General features: G+C 38.2%; 1 protein-coding gene across 2 annotated transcripts; it reads right to left on the bottom strand.

Annotated features, from left to right (window-relative positions):
- Positions 1-10,320: 10,320 nt before the first annotated feature.
- On the bottom strand, positions 10,321-13,229 carry LOC122975440 (troponin I, slow skeletal muscle-like). 2 transcript variants are annotated; one of them, XM_044343887.1, is made up of 8 exons: positions 13,136-13,229; positions 12,511-12,514; positions 12,293-12,334; positions 11,757-11,798; positions 11,421-11,552; positions 11,232-11,321; positions 10,820-11,002; positions 10,321-10,690 (listed from the first exon to the last, which is right to left on the bottom strand). In XM_044343887.1, exons 3-8 carry the CDS (start codon positions 12,311-12,313, stop codon positions 10,589-10,591), a joined length of 570 nt encoding a protein of 189 aa, XP_044199822.1. In that variant the 5' UTR covers positions 12,314-12,334; positions 12,511-12,514; positions 13,136-13,229; the 3' UTR covers positions 10,321-10,588. The 2 variants fall into 2 exon arrangements, with proteins under 2 accessions (XP_044199822.1, XP_044199823.1); XM_044343888.1 differs by lacking the exon at positions 12,511-12,514 and having other exon boundaries at positions 13,136-13,205.
- Positions 13,230-13,712: the final 483 nt, after the last annotated feature.

Consider the following 13,712-nt stretch of genomic DNA (forward strand, 5'->3'; position numbering starts at 1 on the left):
AAGGAGTGACATTAATGATATGATGTGATTAATGCTTTTTTAGCAGAAAAGAAAGAAAAAACTGAAATGGATTTGTATATTTATTTTGTCTTGTCAAAGATATTGTTAAAAATTTAATTAAACTCTTTTTAAAGCAGTTTGGAAAAAAAAAAATATATCGCATGACCTTGAGACAGTGAAATATGAGCCAGTGTGGGTGCAGCCAGGTCCCCCCTTCCATATGGCTGCTTTACAAGGTGCATGAAGTGAAAAATGGCTTGCACATCCGACCAGCGACACATGGCTGGACGGAGCCAAAAATGAGTTTTGTGGCTGGATTGTAAAAATGGAAATAGTGCCAGCAGTGACTTTGGTGCTGGGGGTGGCATCTGCAAGGTCCAGCCTTACTTATTATGGACTCTCCGCTGGAAGAGGTGCAATCCACCTTTAACACCAATTACCTTCCAGAGGATTGTGAGGCCTGACAGGGTCACACATCCTTGATCTGAAATGACAAGGACAGGGCACAAAGTGTGATACGAATAATCAAGTTTTTCTTACCTCAGTGACCATGCATCTGGAGATGAGAAAACTTTAAGTGCCCTTTTTAAAAAAAAACACTAAAACTTATGGTGAACACATTTTTGAATTTCATTACATTTAGGACCTGCTCATAGTCACATTTAAAATTTCTCTTTCATGAAAGAGATAAGTTTGAAAGTTGGATGGCAATGTTAAAGTTTTGCCCCATCTTGGATCCTCCTCTAGAACTTTTAATTTCAAAACTGTGCTATATCAATATAGGCTTACTCCCCAGAGTGTTGTTGTATCTTGGGTTTGTTGCTAAGTTGAAAGTAGACCAGCTGTATCCTCTCTCATTATTCTGTGGTGTTTGATGCAGTGTGACAAACAGAAACAGACTGAGAGCACTGTTGTGAACCCAAAGCAACAGAAAGTCATCTTTTGAAACAAAGAGTGCCTCGAACAAACAACAACCCCTGTCTTAGTTTTGAATAGCCATGGCATTCTGCACCTACAGACTATACATATATTGGAAAAGTTTCCATTTGAAATGATAGCTCCTATTCATTGTATCACTCCAGCATTTACAGTGATTTTTCAACTTTTCCCCAATCTTCAGACTCTGCAATAAAACAGCTCTATTCTTTTGCTCTTTTGGGAAAATATTTCTCATTAATATTGATGAATGGCTTGTTGAGTGCATCCGACTTTACTCAGAATATGAGAGATTTTATGCCCTAAGATGACTCATTGGTTATGGATGTTTTATGTGTCATCACTATCCATTTGGCATGAAAAGTGGTAGAAAAAAAGAATATGTGAAAAGGAAAAGATTTATCAAAATGAAGCCGTCATTGTCTTTTTTGCTGATGATGATGACGATGCCAAAAAAAGGTGGAGCAAGTTCACATCGTAAAAAACTGACAGAGATGAGGAAGTTAAAACCTGATGGAAAGGGGAAGGGAATTTGGCATTTTCTGGAGGACTGTAAAGCATTAATGACATTAAGAGATGCGATAAGAGCAGATGACATGATACAGCAATTAATGTCAGGTAGAGATTAATTACTTGCAACGCTACACTTCATTAGTGACATTCTGTAGCAGTGCCAGTTGAGATGGGTAAGTCAGCCAGTCATTGACACCAGGAGCATCTGGTAAGAACAGCACTTTAAATGATTTAGCCAAGTGGTGACAAGGATTGTTTATTCACACAGCATCCAGCTGTCTCAATATAACATTTGAGGGATTGTTTGATATCCGACATGAGTGTAATTTTGGGAAAATTAGGTAATGTTCTAAAGCTTATCTTTTCATTGAGTAAGAATCATGCTAGCAGCTCTGTGAGGCTGTACTTTGGCACAGTGGCCCTTTGAACTACATGCTAATGCTAGAATGTAAATGTCTATCTTAGGTTAGCGTGTTAGTATGCTAACATTTGCCTATTAGCACTGAACACTTAGTACAGCTGAGCCTGATGGGAATGTCATAAATTTTGCACATATTTGCTCATGACCCAAAGTATTGGACAAACTAAAATTTTAAACTAAAATTCAAAGGTGTTGCAATCTTATTTTGTGGGGAACATAAGTATCTATCAGATTTCATGGTAGTCCAATGGTTTCAGATATTTCACTCAAAATGAAAAATGCCAACCTCATGGTGGCGCTAGAGGAGAAGTCACAAGATCACTCAATTAGGCTTCATCCTCTGGGGACCAACAATTTCTGCCCCACATTTTATGGCAGTCCATCCAGGTGTTCTCATTTCTGATTTCAATTCAAATCTGCAATACAGTAACTGTTTTTTTTGTTTGTTTGTTTTTTGGCTACTTGTGGCAGCAGAAACAACCTGTAAACACAACACTGACATATTCTCACATTTTACGTTGACATGGCCAACTTGCTAGCAAGCAGTTGCTTATCTACACATCCAGCAGATAGAGAGCAGCATTAGCATTCATTTGGGGTCATGTATCTGGCCACCTGGTGAATGTTCACTCTCCTTTTAACTCTGTTTTTGGTCTCCACCATCTCCTGAGGGAAATGTCCCGCTTCTAAATGCTCCACTATGTTCACCAACCAGTTGCTGGCTTTGTCTGTCTGCTGTTTGATGCTGGGCAGGTATCATTCAGTGGGTTTATCGAGGCTTTTTAGCTGAAAACAGCTGCCTGCTGAAACTGATAATGATGCTGATGAGAATGGTGAGTTTGAACCAAAACAGTAAATTTGTGTATTAGAAAACCAAATCAGTGAGCTGAAATGCTTCGTAGAGCTGAGTTGGGTTCATCACTATGAGCGACTACTTTCATATACAAGCAGTCATTTAATCTATAGTTAAAATACAAATATTGATTATAGTATCTTGAGTTTTTATTCCAGTAAGAGTAAAAAAGGCTGTCAGTGAATGTAGAAAATACTGCAGACACTTTTCATGAAGTATACTGCTGAGGTGAGTGCAGGTAAAAGCTATTACTCTTTATTGATTTTCTCTAGTATCTCTACAGCAAGACAGAGCTGCTCATAAAGAGAAGCAGACGAGTAACAGAGGGCGTTTTAAGCTTTTAGACAAGTGAGATGTGGTTTATGAAAAAGAGGCTGCAGCTTTAATAATTCCTTACATTTAGATTTTTAGCAGTGTCTTTTTGTTTAGTGCCAGCGGTGTCAGAGGTGACACATTTCTGGAATAGTTTGCATCTCATTATAGAAACAACATGAAGATTTGGACAACAACAGCTTACACATGTTTAGCACTGCTGCCAAAAAGTTGGTGTTTGTGTAAAGCTGTACCTCCATGGTTGCACTTTTCCAACATCTTCCATTGTGTTAAATTCCAACATCACTATTAATAATATATCGAGACAGGCTGTTCACACAGTCGCTCCGAGGAGACCTGAGGCAACATAGGATCAGCTGAGCAAGTTTCTCTTCGTCTCAGTTGAGCAAATTTTATGGAGAGGGTTTTTATTTCAGTGACAAATGTCAGAACATAGGTTTAATTTCCCCAGAAATTACAAGTAGTTTTATTCTGAGCCATCTTGTCAATTTTAGGAAAGGATATATGTTAATTTCTTAATATCCCATTTCAATGTAAAAAAAAATAGCCCTGACTATATTATTCCCAAGTGGAGAAACATGAAAGATTCAGTTTAACTTGTTTCCCAGGGCTCCCAAATATCCTTCCAGCTGTCCTTCTAATAACTGTCAATGTCAAGAAAGAAAGTTAATAAGTAACATAATAATAAGTTGATTATAAGATGTGATCTCTACTTTATTTTTGTTTGTTGCCCTTTTGAAAGCTTCCATGTGATTAAAACAAGGAGAATCTTTAATGGGTGCATCTTGTTGACCCCTGGCCAGCTTTGGTGTCCAAAACCAATACCCATCAGCCCCCTCTCCCTTCCTATTGGCTCAGGGGAGATCAATAAGAAGAAGGGAGCGAGGCCACAGGCACTTATCGTAGGTTCATTTAAACCAGTATAGGCGATGATGTGGATGGTACATTGCTGGGATTAAGATGCATCTGAAGTGAGGTGGGTTTGATGGCTCCATTTTATGTTAAGCTTTACATAAAATGAGGATCTTGATTTAGAATTTCATGAACACATCTTCAAATGTGGTGAGTATTAAGCCACATATCACACCAGATACAGAATACTAGTTGCATTCATATCTTGCTATCTTGTGAGATTAGTGACACATTTTAGTTGAAGGTGAATGAACTGCATGTGGTGAAGTAGCACACAGTCCAGTAAAAAGTGTGTTAATACCTCATGCTGCAACTGAGAAAGATCTGTCAATATTCTGCAGCTCATTCTAATATTGACTCACTTTTTTCTGTGATGTATAGATTCCCTACAACAGGTTTTCTGGTGAATATATTATGGGGAAAAGGACGGACCAAATCCTGTCATAGGTAGGCGGGATGAGGCCTGAACTGCTGTGAACCACCGCTGAAGCTGATGAAACAGCTGTGAAACCGCTTTTATGTGGGAGAAACACACACACAAACACAGAAAATAGTCAAGGCGGAAAGAGCTTCTCACTCTATAAATCCACTTAATGTGTCACCTCCAAGCCTTCAAGAAAAGTGTGATCTCAGTCAAGTTTAAAAGGACATTTTTATTTTATATTAACAATGGTGATAAATGACTATGTATAATGTGAGAGGGGCTGCTCATTAAGATGAATCTATAGAGAATTATATTCAAACTCTGCAGTTCTCTCCGCTCTGCAGCAAGTTTTATCGTCTTTGGTTGTATGACCCTTAACTTTACTGGTTTAATTCAGTTTCACCGCTCTCATAAACCGAATTTACAGTCACAGCAGGCAGTTTTTCAGAGGAAAAATTCTCTGTTCAACCCACTGTACACCACCTGCCCAGCACCAAACGGCAGACAGACAAAGTTAGCAACTAGCTAGTAAACATAGTGAAGAGTTTAGCTGCTGAAGAGGTAAATATGTCCCTGGTCGAGTTTAGTTAGGAATCTCGTACTTTATTGTCTTGATGTATAATTTTTGTAGGTATACACTATATAAATATAGGTGGATGTGTGTGTGCTCTATCCCTGTACGGTGTTATTTCATCTAGATGTGCATATATGTTAAGTGAAGCCCAGTCTCACAGTGATTTTGTTTTGTGATGTTAGTTAATGTGTGTTAATTGCAATTAAGTTAAAAAAAAAAAAAAGAGTGAAAATTGCATTTATGTTCACCAGGTGGCCAGAAACATGAGTCCAAGTGAAAGGTAATGTGGTTCTGAATCTGCTGGATTTGTAAATAGGCAACATTCACCATATTAGCTTTCTAGCTAATATGTGAACTTTGTATTCACAGCTTGTTCTGCAGCCCTCAAATGGTGAAAAAATGCTTTCTCTCAGTTGAGTCACTTCAATGTTGAGGTAACATGATATTAAATACAGTTATTATTAAAAACATTCATTCTCTGGGCTCAATCTGCTGATCAGCAACAAGTCACTTTTCTTAAGCACGATGCTGATTGATATTCGACTTTTCCTCATATCATTTTAGAAGCTATTTGGATATTTAAATATGAGGAGTGCTGGTTCATCTGCACCTAATAAACATTCATTGATACACAGCTCAGCTAAAGTACACTAAATGAGACAAAGTTTGAGTTCAAGTGAGGTGAAGTTAACCCTCCACCTTTTAGTTGGGTCAAATGGATTAGCAGTGAATAACAAATGTGTGTGTTCATCGTTTCATTTCCTGTCATTTATATCTGCTGCCTTTGAATGTTTCATTGAGGTTGAAAAGAAATTCACCCCTCACTCTGAATCCAATTAATACTTTTAGACATATTGTAGAGCATATTGTATATAGTGTATATATTTATATATATATGTGTGTGTGTGTGTGTGTGTGTGTGCATGTATGTGGTGCTGTCTATTTAAACCCTTGAATCCACCAGTCTAATGCTTTTTTTAAAGCTCCTTTTCGATGTCATTACCTCCAAATATAGACTATAATTTAGAAAAGAAACAGGATTTGCCTCAAGCTGCTTATTTGTCGCATCACTACAGAAAGCTGCAAACACATACAGAAGCTAGTTAGTGCAGCACAAACCCAGAGGTCACAGAAACAGGCTTTTCCCAATAAGGGCGCCAAAACCAACTGGGGAATGTGGAACTGGAGGAGCAAATGAACAAATTTCTCCCTTGCATTCTTGGAAAACAATGTATTTGCTGCACTTTTTCTTGTGCTATGAGGTGTAGGTAAAAAGCTGCACCAATAACCCTCAACCTCTCGTCCTTAAACTACGCAAATTACATTTATTTTCTCATTTATTCAGTCAGTCATAAAAATGTTGTATCTTAATGTCTTTATAAAGCAACTAAACAAGCAAAAAGCTGAAAAAAAAAGTTAACCTCTGCAGTTCTTGACCCTTTGGAAACAAGTTTGAGAGTATAAGGAAGCCTTCACTAAGCTACAGCGTCTCTGTGTACAGTAGCTGCATTTGAATGTTGTCCAATGTTCTTATCACAGAGAGAACACTTCTCACGAGAAGGCTGTAACACCTAGGCTAAATATGAAAGACTGTGATGAGGTTTTTGCACTTAGAAATTTGGATGATGTTGCTTGAGTGGAGCCTGCTGGAGAGAGAAATCTTTACCTTTTCACCTCACAAAGTCTTAACTATTTGCCCTCTCTTATCCTCTATTTTTATAGTACACATACTGACTTTTCTTCTGATTTTCTTATTTTGTTTATTTATTTATTTATTTACTGTGCATTCATGATTTATGTATATGATCTCTTGTTTTTTTTATTTTTTATTTTCAAATTAATATGTTGTGTGTGTGTGTGTGTGTGTGTTTCTTTCTTTTAGTGGCCATAACCAACCTGGAGATGGGTGGGTGGGATCTGAGTTATTCTACTACAGACACTTTACATATTGTACTTGTTTAACCAAACTGCTATGTCTGCTGAAAACCTAATAAAAAAGATTAATTAAAAAAAAGTAATTTGATTGGTCTTATAAAAAAGACATTAAAAAAATCTTTTGTGTAAAATATGCAACAATGCACAGCGTTGCGCCATATGTCTCTTCAACTTTACACTACCTCCCCTATAGGCTCTATATTCTTTGTGGAGCTTTTCAGACCATTGTCTTTCTCCATCAGTTCAACAGGTGCCCCTGCCAGTCACCTGATGATCCACCTGGCTGTACACCTGTCCCTTATTCCCTCATTAAACCCAAGTCTATATATACCAGCCACGTTCCTGCGCCCAGTTGCTATGATTGTCTTTGTGATTGTCTGTTATACTGGTTCAAACATTCCTACTTGGCTATACCTGCCAGCCTGTACCCTTTGCTTGACCCACTTGTAATACCAGTATGATTTTATTTACCAGTTATGAGTCATTGACCAACTCTCCTGCCCATATTAAACTGTCCAAGTTGCCAACTGTTGACCACAGTTTCCAGTAAAGTGGTTTCACTTCAACCTGCTCTGCTTAAGTGTCTAAATGTGGTTCCTCCTCTCTGTTGCCAACTGTGACAGGGTGTTGATAATGGGGAAATTGAGGTCCAGTGAGAATCGATAAGAAAATAATTTGCTGGTTTTAGTTTAAGTTCACATGTAAATGAAACTGCTCTGTACAGGCTAGACAGGAAAACTGGAGACATGTTTGGTCGTTGATACATCATGAACAATTTTTCACACAAGGTTAGATATTATATCAAATTTCTAGTGGAGATTGCATAGCTTTTCTGGCTGAAAATGGAGGAATGCGTAGTGATGCACAAGACATCAACAATATTTCCATTTGATTGAATAGTGCCGCCATAAAAATGATGAAGTCTCTGTTTTGAATATTTCACTCAGTGTAAACATCATATATCTTCAATGAATAGTTGGAACAATCTTATACAGAATTTACTGTATATGATATTGTCAGACAGCATGGAATAAGATGATTTTTCCAACTATTTTAAAAGGAGAAAAGGGTGCCTGGATTAAAGAAAAAAATGGGGTGTTTTGAACATCACATTACAGAAGCAAGATACTCTCTTAATGCCATTTCACTGTGGCCTTAACCAGCATGAGTAGGCTCAGTCTACACCATCTTGCTGAAGGACATTTTGACAAAACTCATGACTGCTTGCCTACACAACAGTATCTCTCCCATAAACTGAGCCTGGGGCCTCCAGTCACAGGGCAGTCTGTCTAATCACCAGGCCACCCTCTGTTATTGACAAGTATATTCCAATATTGTCAACGCCCCCAGTCCCTGAAGCAATAAATATACTGCTCGTGTTGTATGTTGAAGATTAATGACATCAATCACACTTCCTCATCAGGCCACACACACAAACACACACACACACACACACACTGCAAACATTGTAATCTGCTTCAGTGTTTTCTTTGCAGACTAACACTCATTTTTCTTTTACTTTGGGTTATTCCATGAGTGAAATGAGCTGGCACTGCTTAGAAGCACAGCTGTAATTATTTATTGTCAGGCTCCACTTCTTCTTCCATCATAAAACTTGTGGAAAATTTGGTTTCTTTTCTCCTGTAACAGAGAAGAGCCTCAGTTGTAAAACAGAGATACTGTAAACGGAGAAAGGAGTTTCTTCAGGTGTCTGCCTTTTTAATTAAGTCATGTAAAATAGTTTCAAGCAGGCATTAATTGATTGACTTAATTTACACAAGCATTTAATTACGGTCTTTCACTGGAGTTGCTTCTGAGATGAATATAATGTGACACACATCTCCTCAATTTCTCTAGCTTTTCCTGCAAAAACAAATAAACCAAAACATGCATATTCATCATCTTTGAATTATTCTCCTAAAATGAGCCACAGTCGTTTGTCATATTAAAGTTTAATTGATAGTTACCAGATGAAAGGAAAAATGAGTTCATATTTCAGATTTGAAAAATTGCTACAAAACAGCAAATAAGAGACAAACTATTAGACATTTTTCCAGTATCTTACTGAATTTTCAATGCTCAGTACACATTTTTCTGTGATTTTGGGCTGCCACCAAGTGGCACCAAGAATAAAGCACAGTGTGACTCATGACCACAATGTGTCGCATCCCTTGAGCACTCACCAACACTTGAATGTGTCATCTCGACAATTTCATAAGAGACTCCCGGCATCGAGACCTTTTGCATTTAATAGTCACCATCATGTGGTATGATCTGGATAACACATCTGGAACATTTGGTCTGTGTGAAGGTCGCTCTCATCAGTGCCTATTTATAGGTCCAGAACACAGAAAAAGACGTGGGTTGCTTTTCATTATCAGCTTGCTAAGGCCTAGTGCAAGGCCAGACAAGAGGGTCTTTATCAGCTTTTCAACATGAACTCAAATGTCAGCAAACGTGTTTCAAGCTGCAGGTGGAGGCTGATGATAGGTCAAACTAAGAAGAATGTGACTTCCAGATTCCACACAATCATTGGGCATCGTTATCCTACATACTGTGTGAGTATGAGTATGAGTGTGAGTAAATTGACTTTGACGTGCGTATCGGCCGTTTAAATACAATACCAACTTAAGTGCGCTTCAGGGATCTTCAGGCTATTGTTGGTGTTACCGTCATACTTCAAATAACAATGGTTGGGCATCAACAGCCAGTCAAACCTCTGACACACACAGAGAGAAGCACATGCATGCATGCAATGTGTAGGACAACAATACCAGTTGGTTGAGCTATCCAGCTCAAGTTTTGCTTTCCAAGGCTAGGCGTTATGGAGGACAACATCATGGCTAAAAATACACAGCCAGGTGTTCCAGAGTCTAAGATTCCCCATCTGTTGGAAAGTCTCCTGTGGTTTATTTCCATCTTCAAACTCTGAATATAACTTAGAAGTATTTCTGTTAAACTCCATGGTGAATTTGCTTTTTTTTGTGAATTATTTCTGTCAGGATTGAAGTCTGAAAAATAAGCAAAACACACAGTTCTGATGACTGCCAAAACACTGACTTGGCAGTTAATATTAAAGTTCACTTTTCTTTTGTATTTACTTACCTTACTTGCTGTCCCAATTTGGGGATTTAAAAATACAGTATCTGTATTTGTTACTTCCAATATCAATTGCATTGACTTTACTTTAAATATGTTCTTTCATTTCTTTTATGGGTGTGTCTACAAGATCTATTTAAACATTATGAAGTTGAATTTAGGTAGGTAGCACCTGTTGTGCCCCCTCTCTATTTCTTTTTAATCCATCAGCTAAACTGTTTTCCATCCGCTTACATGCTGCACATAAATGAACGGGTGCCAATAAAATGAAACATGATAAAGTCAAGTACAGATATAGCAAATCAAAGACTGACACCATATCTTTATTCATTCCCACTTTAATTCTAAAGATTGAATGACATAACAAAACAAAAAAATGATCTTTGGTTATAAAAAACAATGGGTCTCTACTCATCCTACACTTTTCTCTAAGGGCTTTGAGTCATTGCGCAGAAAATGGCTATCAAGCAAATGGAGGCATGGCTGATGTACTGCGGGTTATACATACATACATTCAAGTCAATTAGCCAATTAGACAACTTCCTTTTCCCTGCTTTTAGTTGACCAGCCTCACCCTCACAGACTGTCTCACTGTGCACCACCGCCTGTATCGAACATCTTCTTGCGGCCCTCCATGCCTGACATGGCCTCCACATTCTTACGCCAGTCACCCACTTCACTATTAAGCACCTGGAATTGAAGAGAAAATTCAAGTCTTTCCACAGTGATAATAGTTTTTGTACATTGGAAAAACATTAAGGGAGTTGTAAGAGAACCGTCAGAAAAGTAGACAAAGTTTGGGAGTCTTGAAACGGTTACCTTGTCCTGTTTGACGTCCTCCTTCTTCACAGACTTGAGGTTGGCTCTGAGGTCCATCGAGCCCTTGTGTTTGGAGCCCAGGAGAGCCCTCATCATCTCATCTGCTGACACTCTCACTTTCCTCAGGGCAGGCTTTTTGAATTTGCCTCCAAGGTCCTGTACCTTCAGCTTCAGCTCATGGATCTAAAAAATATGAAAAATAAGATCTGAAACAAACACAGCTACAGCAAAATCCACTTTGTGTTCTGTTAAGGTTTTTGACAAATGGTATATTCTAGTTTTGAGTTATAAGTACAGTGGACTGTATTGGTAGAAAAATTCAAGCCAAAAGAGATTGATTTTTCTTTCCATAGTGCCTGAGCTGTGTAATAAAATGTATATGTGCTAGTTGCAGGAGTATGTTCACACTTACATCCTTGTTGTGTTTGTTCACTTTGGATTCGCAGTCGTATCTCTCCTCATCCACAACATCAATTTTTGAATGAAGCTGCTTGCATAGAGTCTGAGGAGAATTGAAGATTTAAAGTTACTTAAATGTGCTCATACACACTACAGATCAGTAGGAGGTCATACTGTACTCATTTCTTTTGATTATTCTTACTTGTAGCTCCTCCATTGACAATCCAGACACTTGCAAAGGGGGCAACTTCTCTCCTAGATAGCGCACTTTCTCTTCCTCCCTCTCCTGCGTCTCCCTCTCCAAATCCTCACAGGCTCTTGTGAGGAGAAGCATCTGATTGGACAAAACATATCGATCAAAGCTGGGCAGGGAAATCTGAGGAAAACCACTTTCTCTGGTCATGTAAAGAGACACCATGTTGCTATTTTTACTGACTTAAAAATATTTTAGTTCTACACATACAGTATATTTGGTATTACACACTTCATATACAGTATCATTATCTCTTGTATAATATGGTGAATCATAACTACTCACTTTGAGGGAGAGCTTGCGAGAAGCCGAAATCTTCGACTTCGGCTATGGGGGAAAAAAGTGTCAATATAATTTCACAACAGTAAATAAATGTATTTCAATCATCATTAATCAGTTACTGAGATTATTCAGGTTTGTAAAGGGCCATGTGTACCCAGGATGTACAAAATTACAAGGACACATCATAAATTGCAGAAAATTGAGTTGCATCAACATCTTCCAACTAAAATTGAACACAAACTTCCAACATCCTCTTATCCTGCTCAACTGACCAGCAGCAGTCACACATGACAAAGTCCATGAACTGTTCCATGTACAGTAAAACATGTATGGAAAAAACCTGTGAGTGTGAAACTCAGTGGCACTTCATGTGAAAAGATAGTGTTGTATTAATAGGATGGAGTCAAGAGGAAAGCTCTTGGGGATGCTGATAACAGCCCTGACAGATAACCACTGTCGGATCTTTGCCATGTGCATAAGGACAATGTGTCCCCTGTCCATGCATGGAGGATTAACACTGTGAAATATAGCCGGCTCACCTTATCCCCCTTGGGATTCATCACGCTGGGTCTGTCAGTCTCCTGAAACAGAAATCAGGGAACAATTGAGGCTAAAGATGCTATAGCCAATCATAATTCAATTTATAGGAAAATATAAGTTAAAGAAGTAATTTAAAGCTCATAATTACACAAATACTAATCACAAATGAGCCATGACAGTAGCATTCAGGGATAGAGGATAACAGAGATGTTCTTACCTCACTTTTATGCACAAAAACAAACAAGCACAACAGAGAAACAGGTGTGTATTAGTACAGTTTAGGGGTAATAAGTCACCCCACAATGTAATTTGACCGAACCAGGAGCTGCATAGCAAACAGTCCTCAATATCCCTTTGAAGAGAGGATTAAAGCGAGGACGTGACAAGAACAGTTCTCTCCACTATATTCAGCATCATCTCAGTTTGTTTTTACACTCTGACTAATGACAGCTCAACATATTTGTCCTAAGCTACAACATCTGTATCTGACAAAACAGACAGAATCCTGTAGCAACAGCAGTTAGTCACAAGTGGAAGATATGGCTCATCAAGTCTATAGTAAGTCTATAATATCTTAATACACTTTTATCACTGCAAAACTGGTGAAACACTGTCCTATTGTCTATATTAACAGTCATCTTTCAACAATCATTCTGAAAGCTTGTAAGGAAATAGCTGGTATATTTAAAAAGTTCTGGTAAACCTGTCAGACTTTCACTAACCTGAACCAGAACAAAAAAAAAAAGAACAAATAATTCTGCAAAACACGATTAAGTAACTAAATAAAAATGTGGAGAATTTACTGAAAACCACTGAAACCAAACATACAGTGCGTGTCTTACCTGTGACTGGGTGTCTGCAGAGGTGCAGAGAGTCAAACAGCAGCTACTGAGGACAATGGGCAGCTTTTTATGCGAGCTGGGTGGCGAGTGGACAACAGATATAACGTCTGGTCCCAAGAATGTGCTGGCATGGGACCAGGCATGAAATATCACCTCCACTGACACTGCGACAACACCATGGAAGTGTAATAATAAATCATGAGTATTACCTTAATGGTATTGTCCAAATATTGTCTGTTGTTGTTGTGAAATAATGCCAATTTAGAACAGTAGGAAACAAAATGAATTAAAATAACAGTCACATGTACACTTAGATTATTGTATCTACAGTACTTGTAGCTTAACTAGTGTGAACTAAACAAGTAATTACAAGAGTGATTAGTGTTAGGACAAGTCTAATGACCACAATGAGAGAGTTAAAATTCTAAGTGACAATGCAATTGGTCACAATGGGTGTAATACACACCAAAAGCCCCCCATGCATTGCAAAAGCAGTGAAGCATATTCTAAGAATAGGTCAGGCCTCTTCCTTGTAGGCCGCTTTTAACTTTGACAGCATGGATGTAGTAACACTGTC

This window comes from Thunnus albacares, chromosome 23, assembly GCF_914725855.1.
Source record: "Thunnus albacares chromosome 23, fThuAlb1.1, whole genome shotgun sequence".
NCBI lineage: Eukaryota > Metazoa > Chordata > Actinopteri > Scombriformes > Scombridae > Thunnus > Thunnus albacares.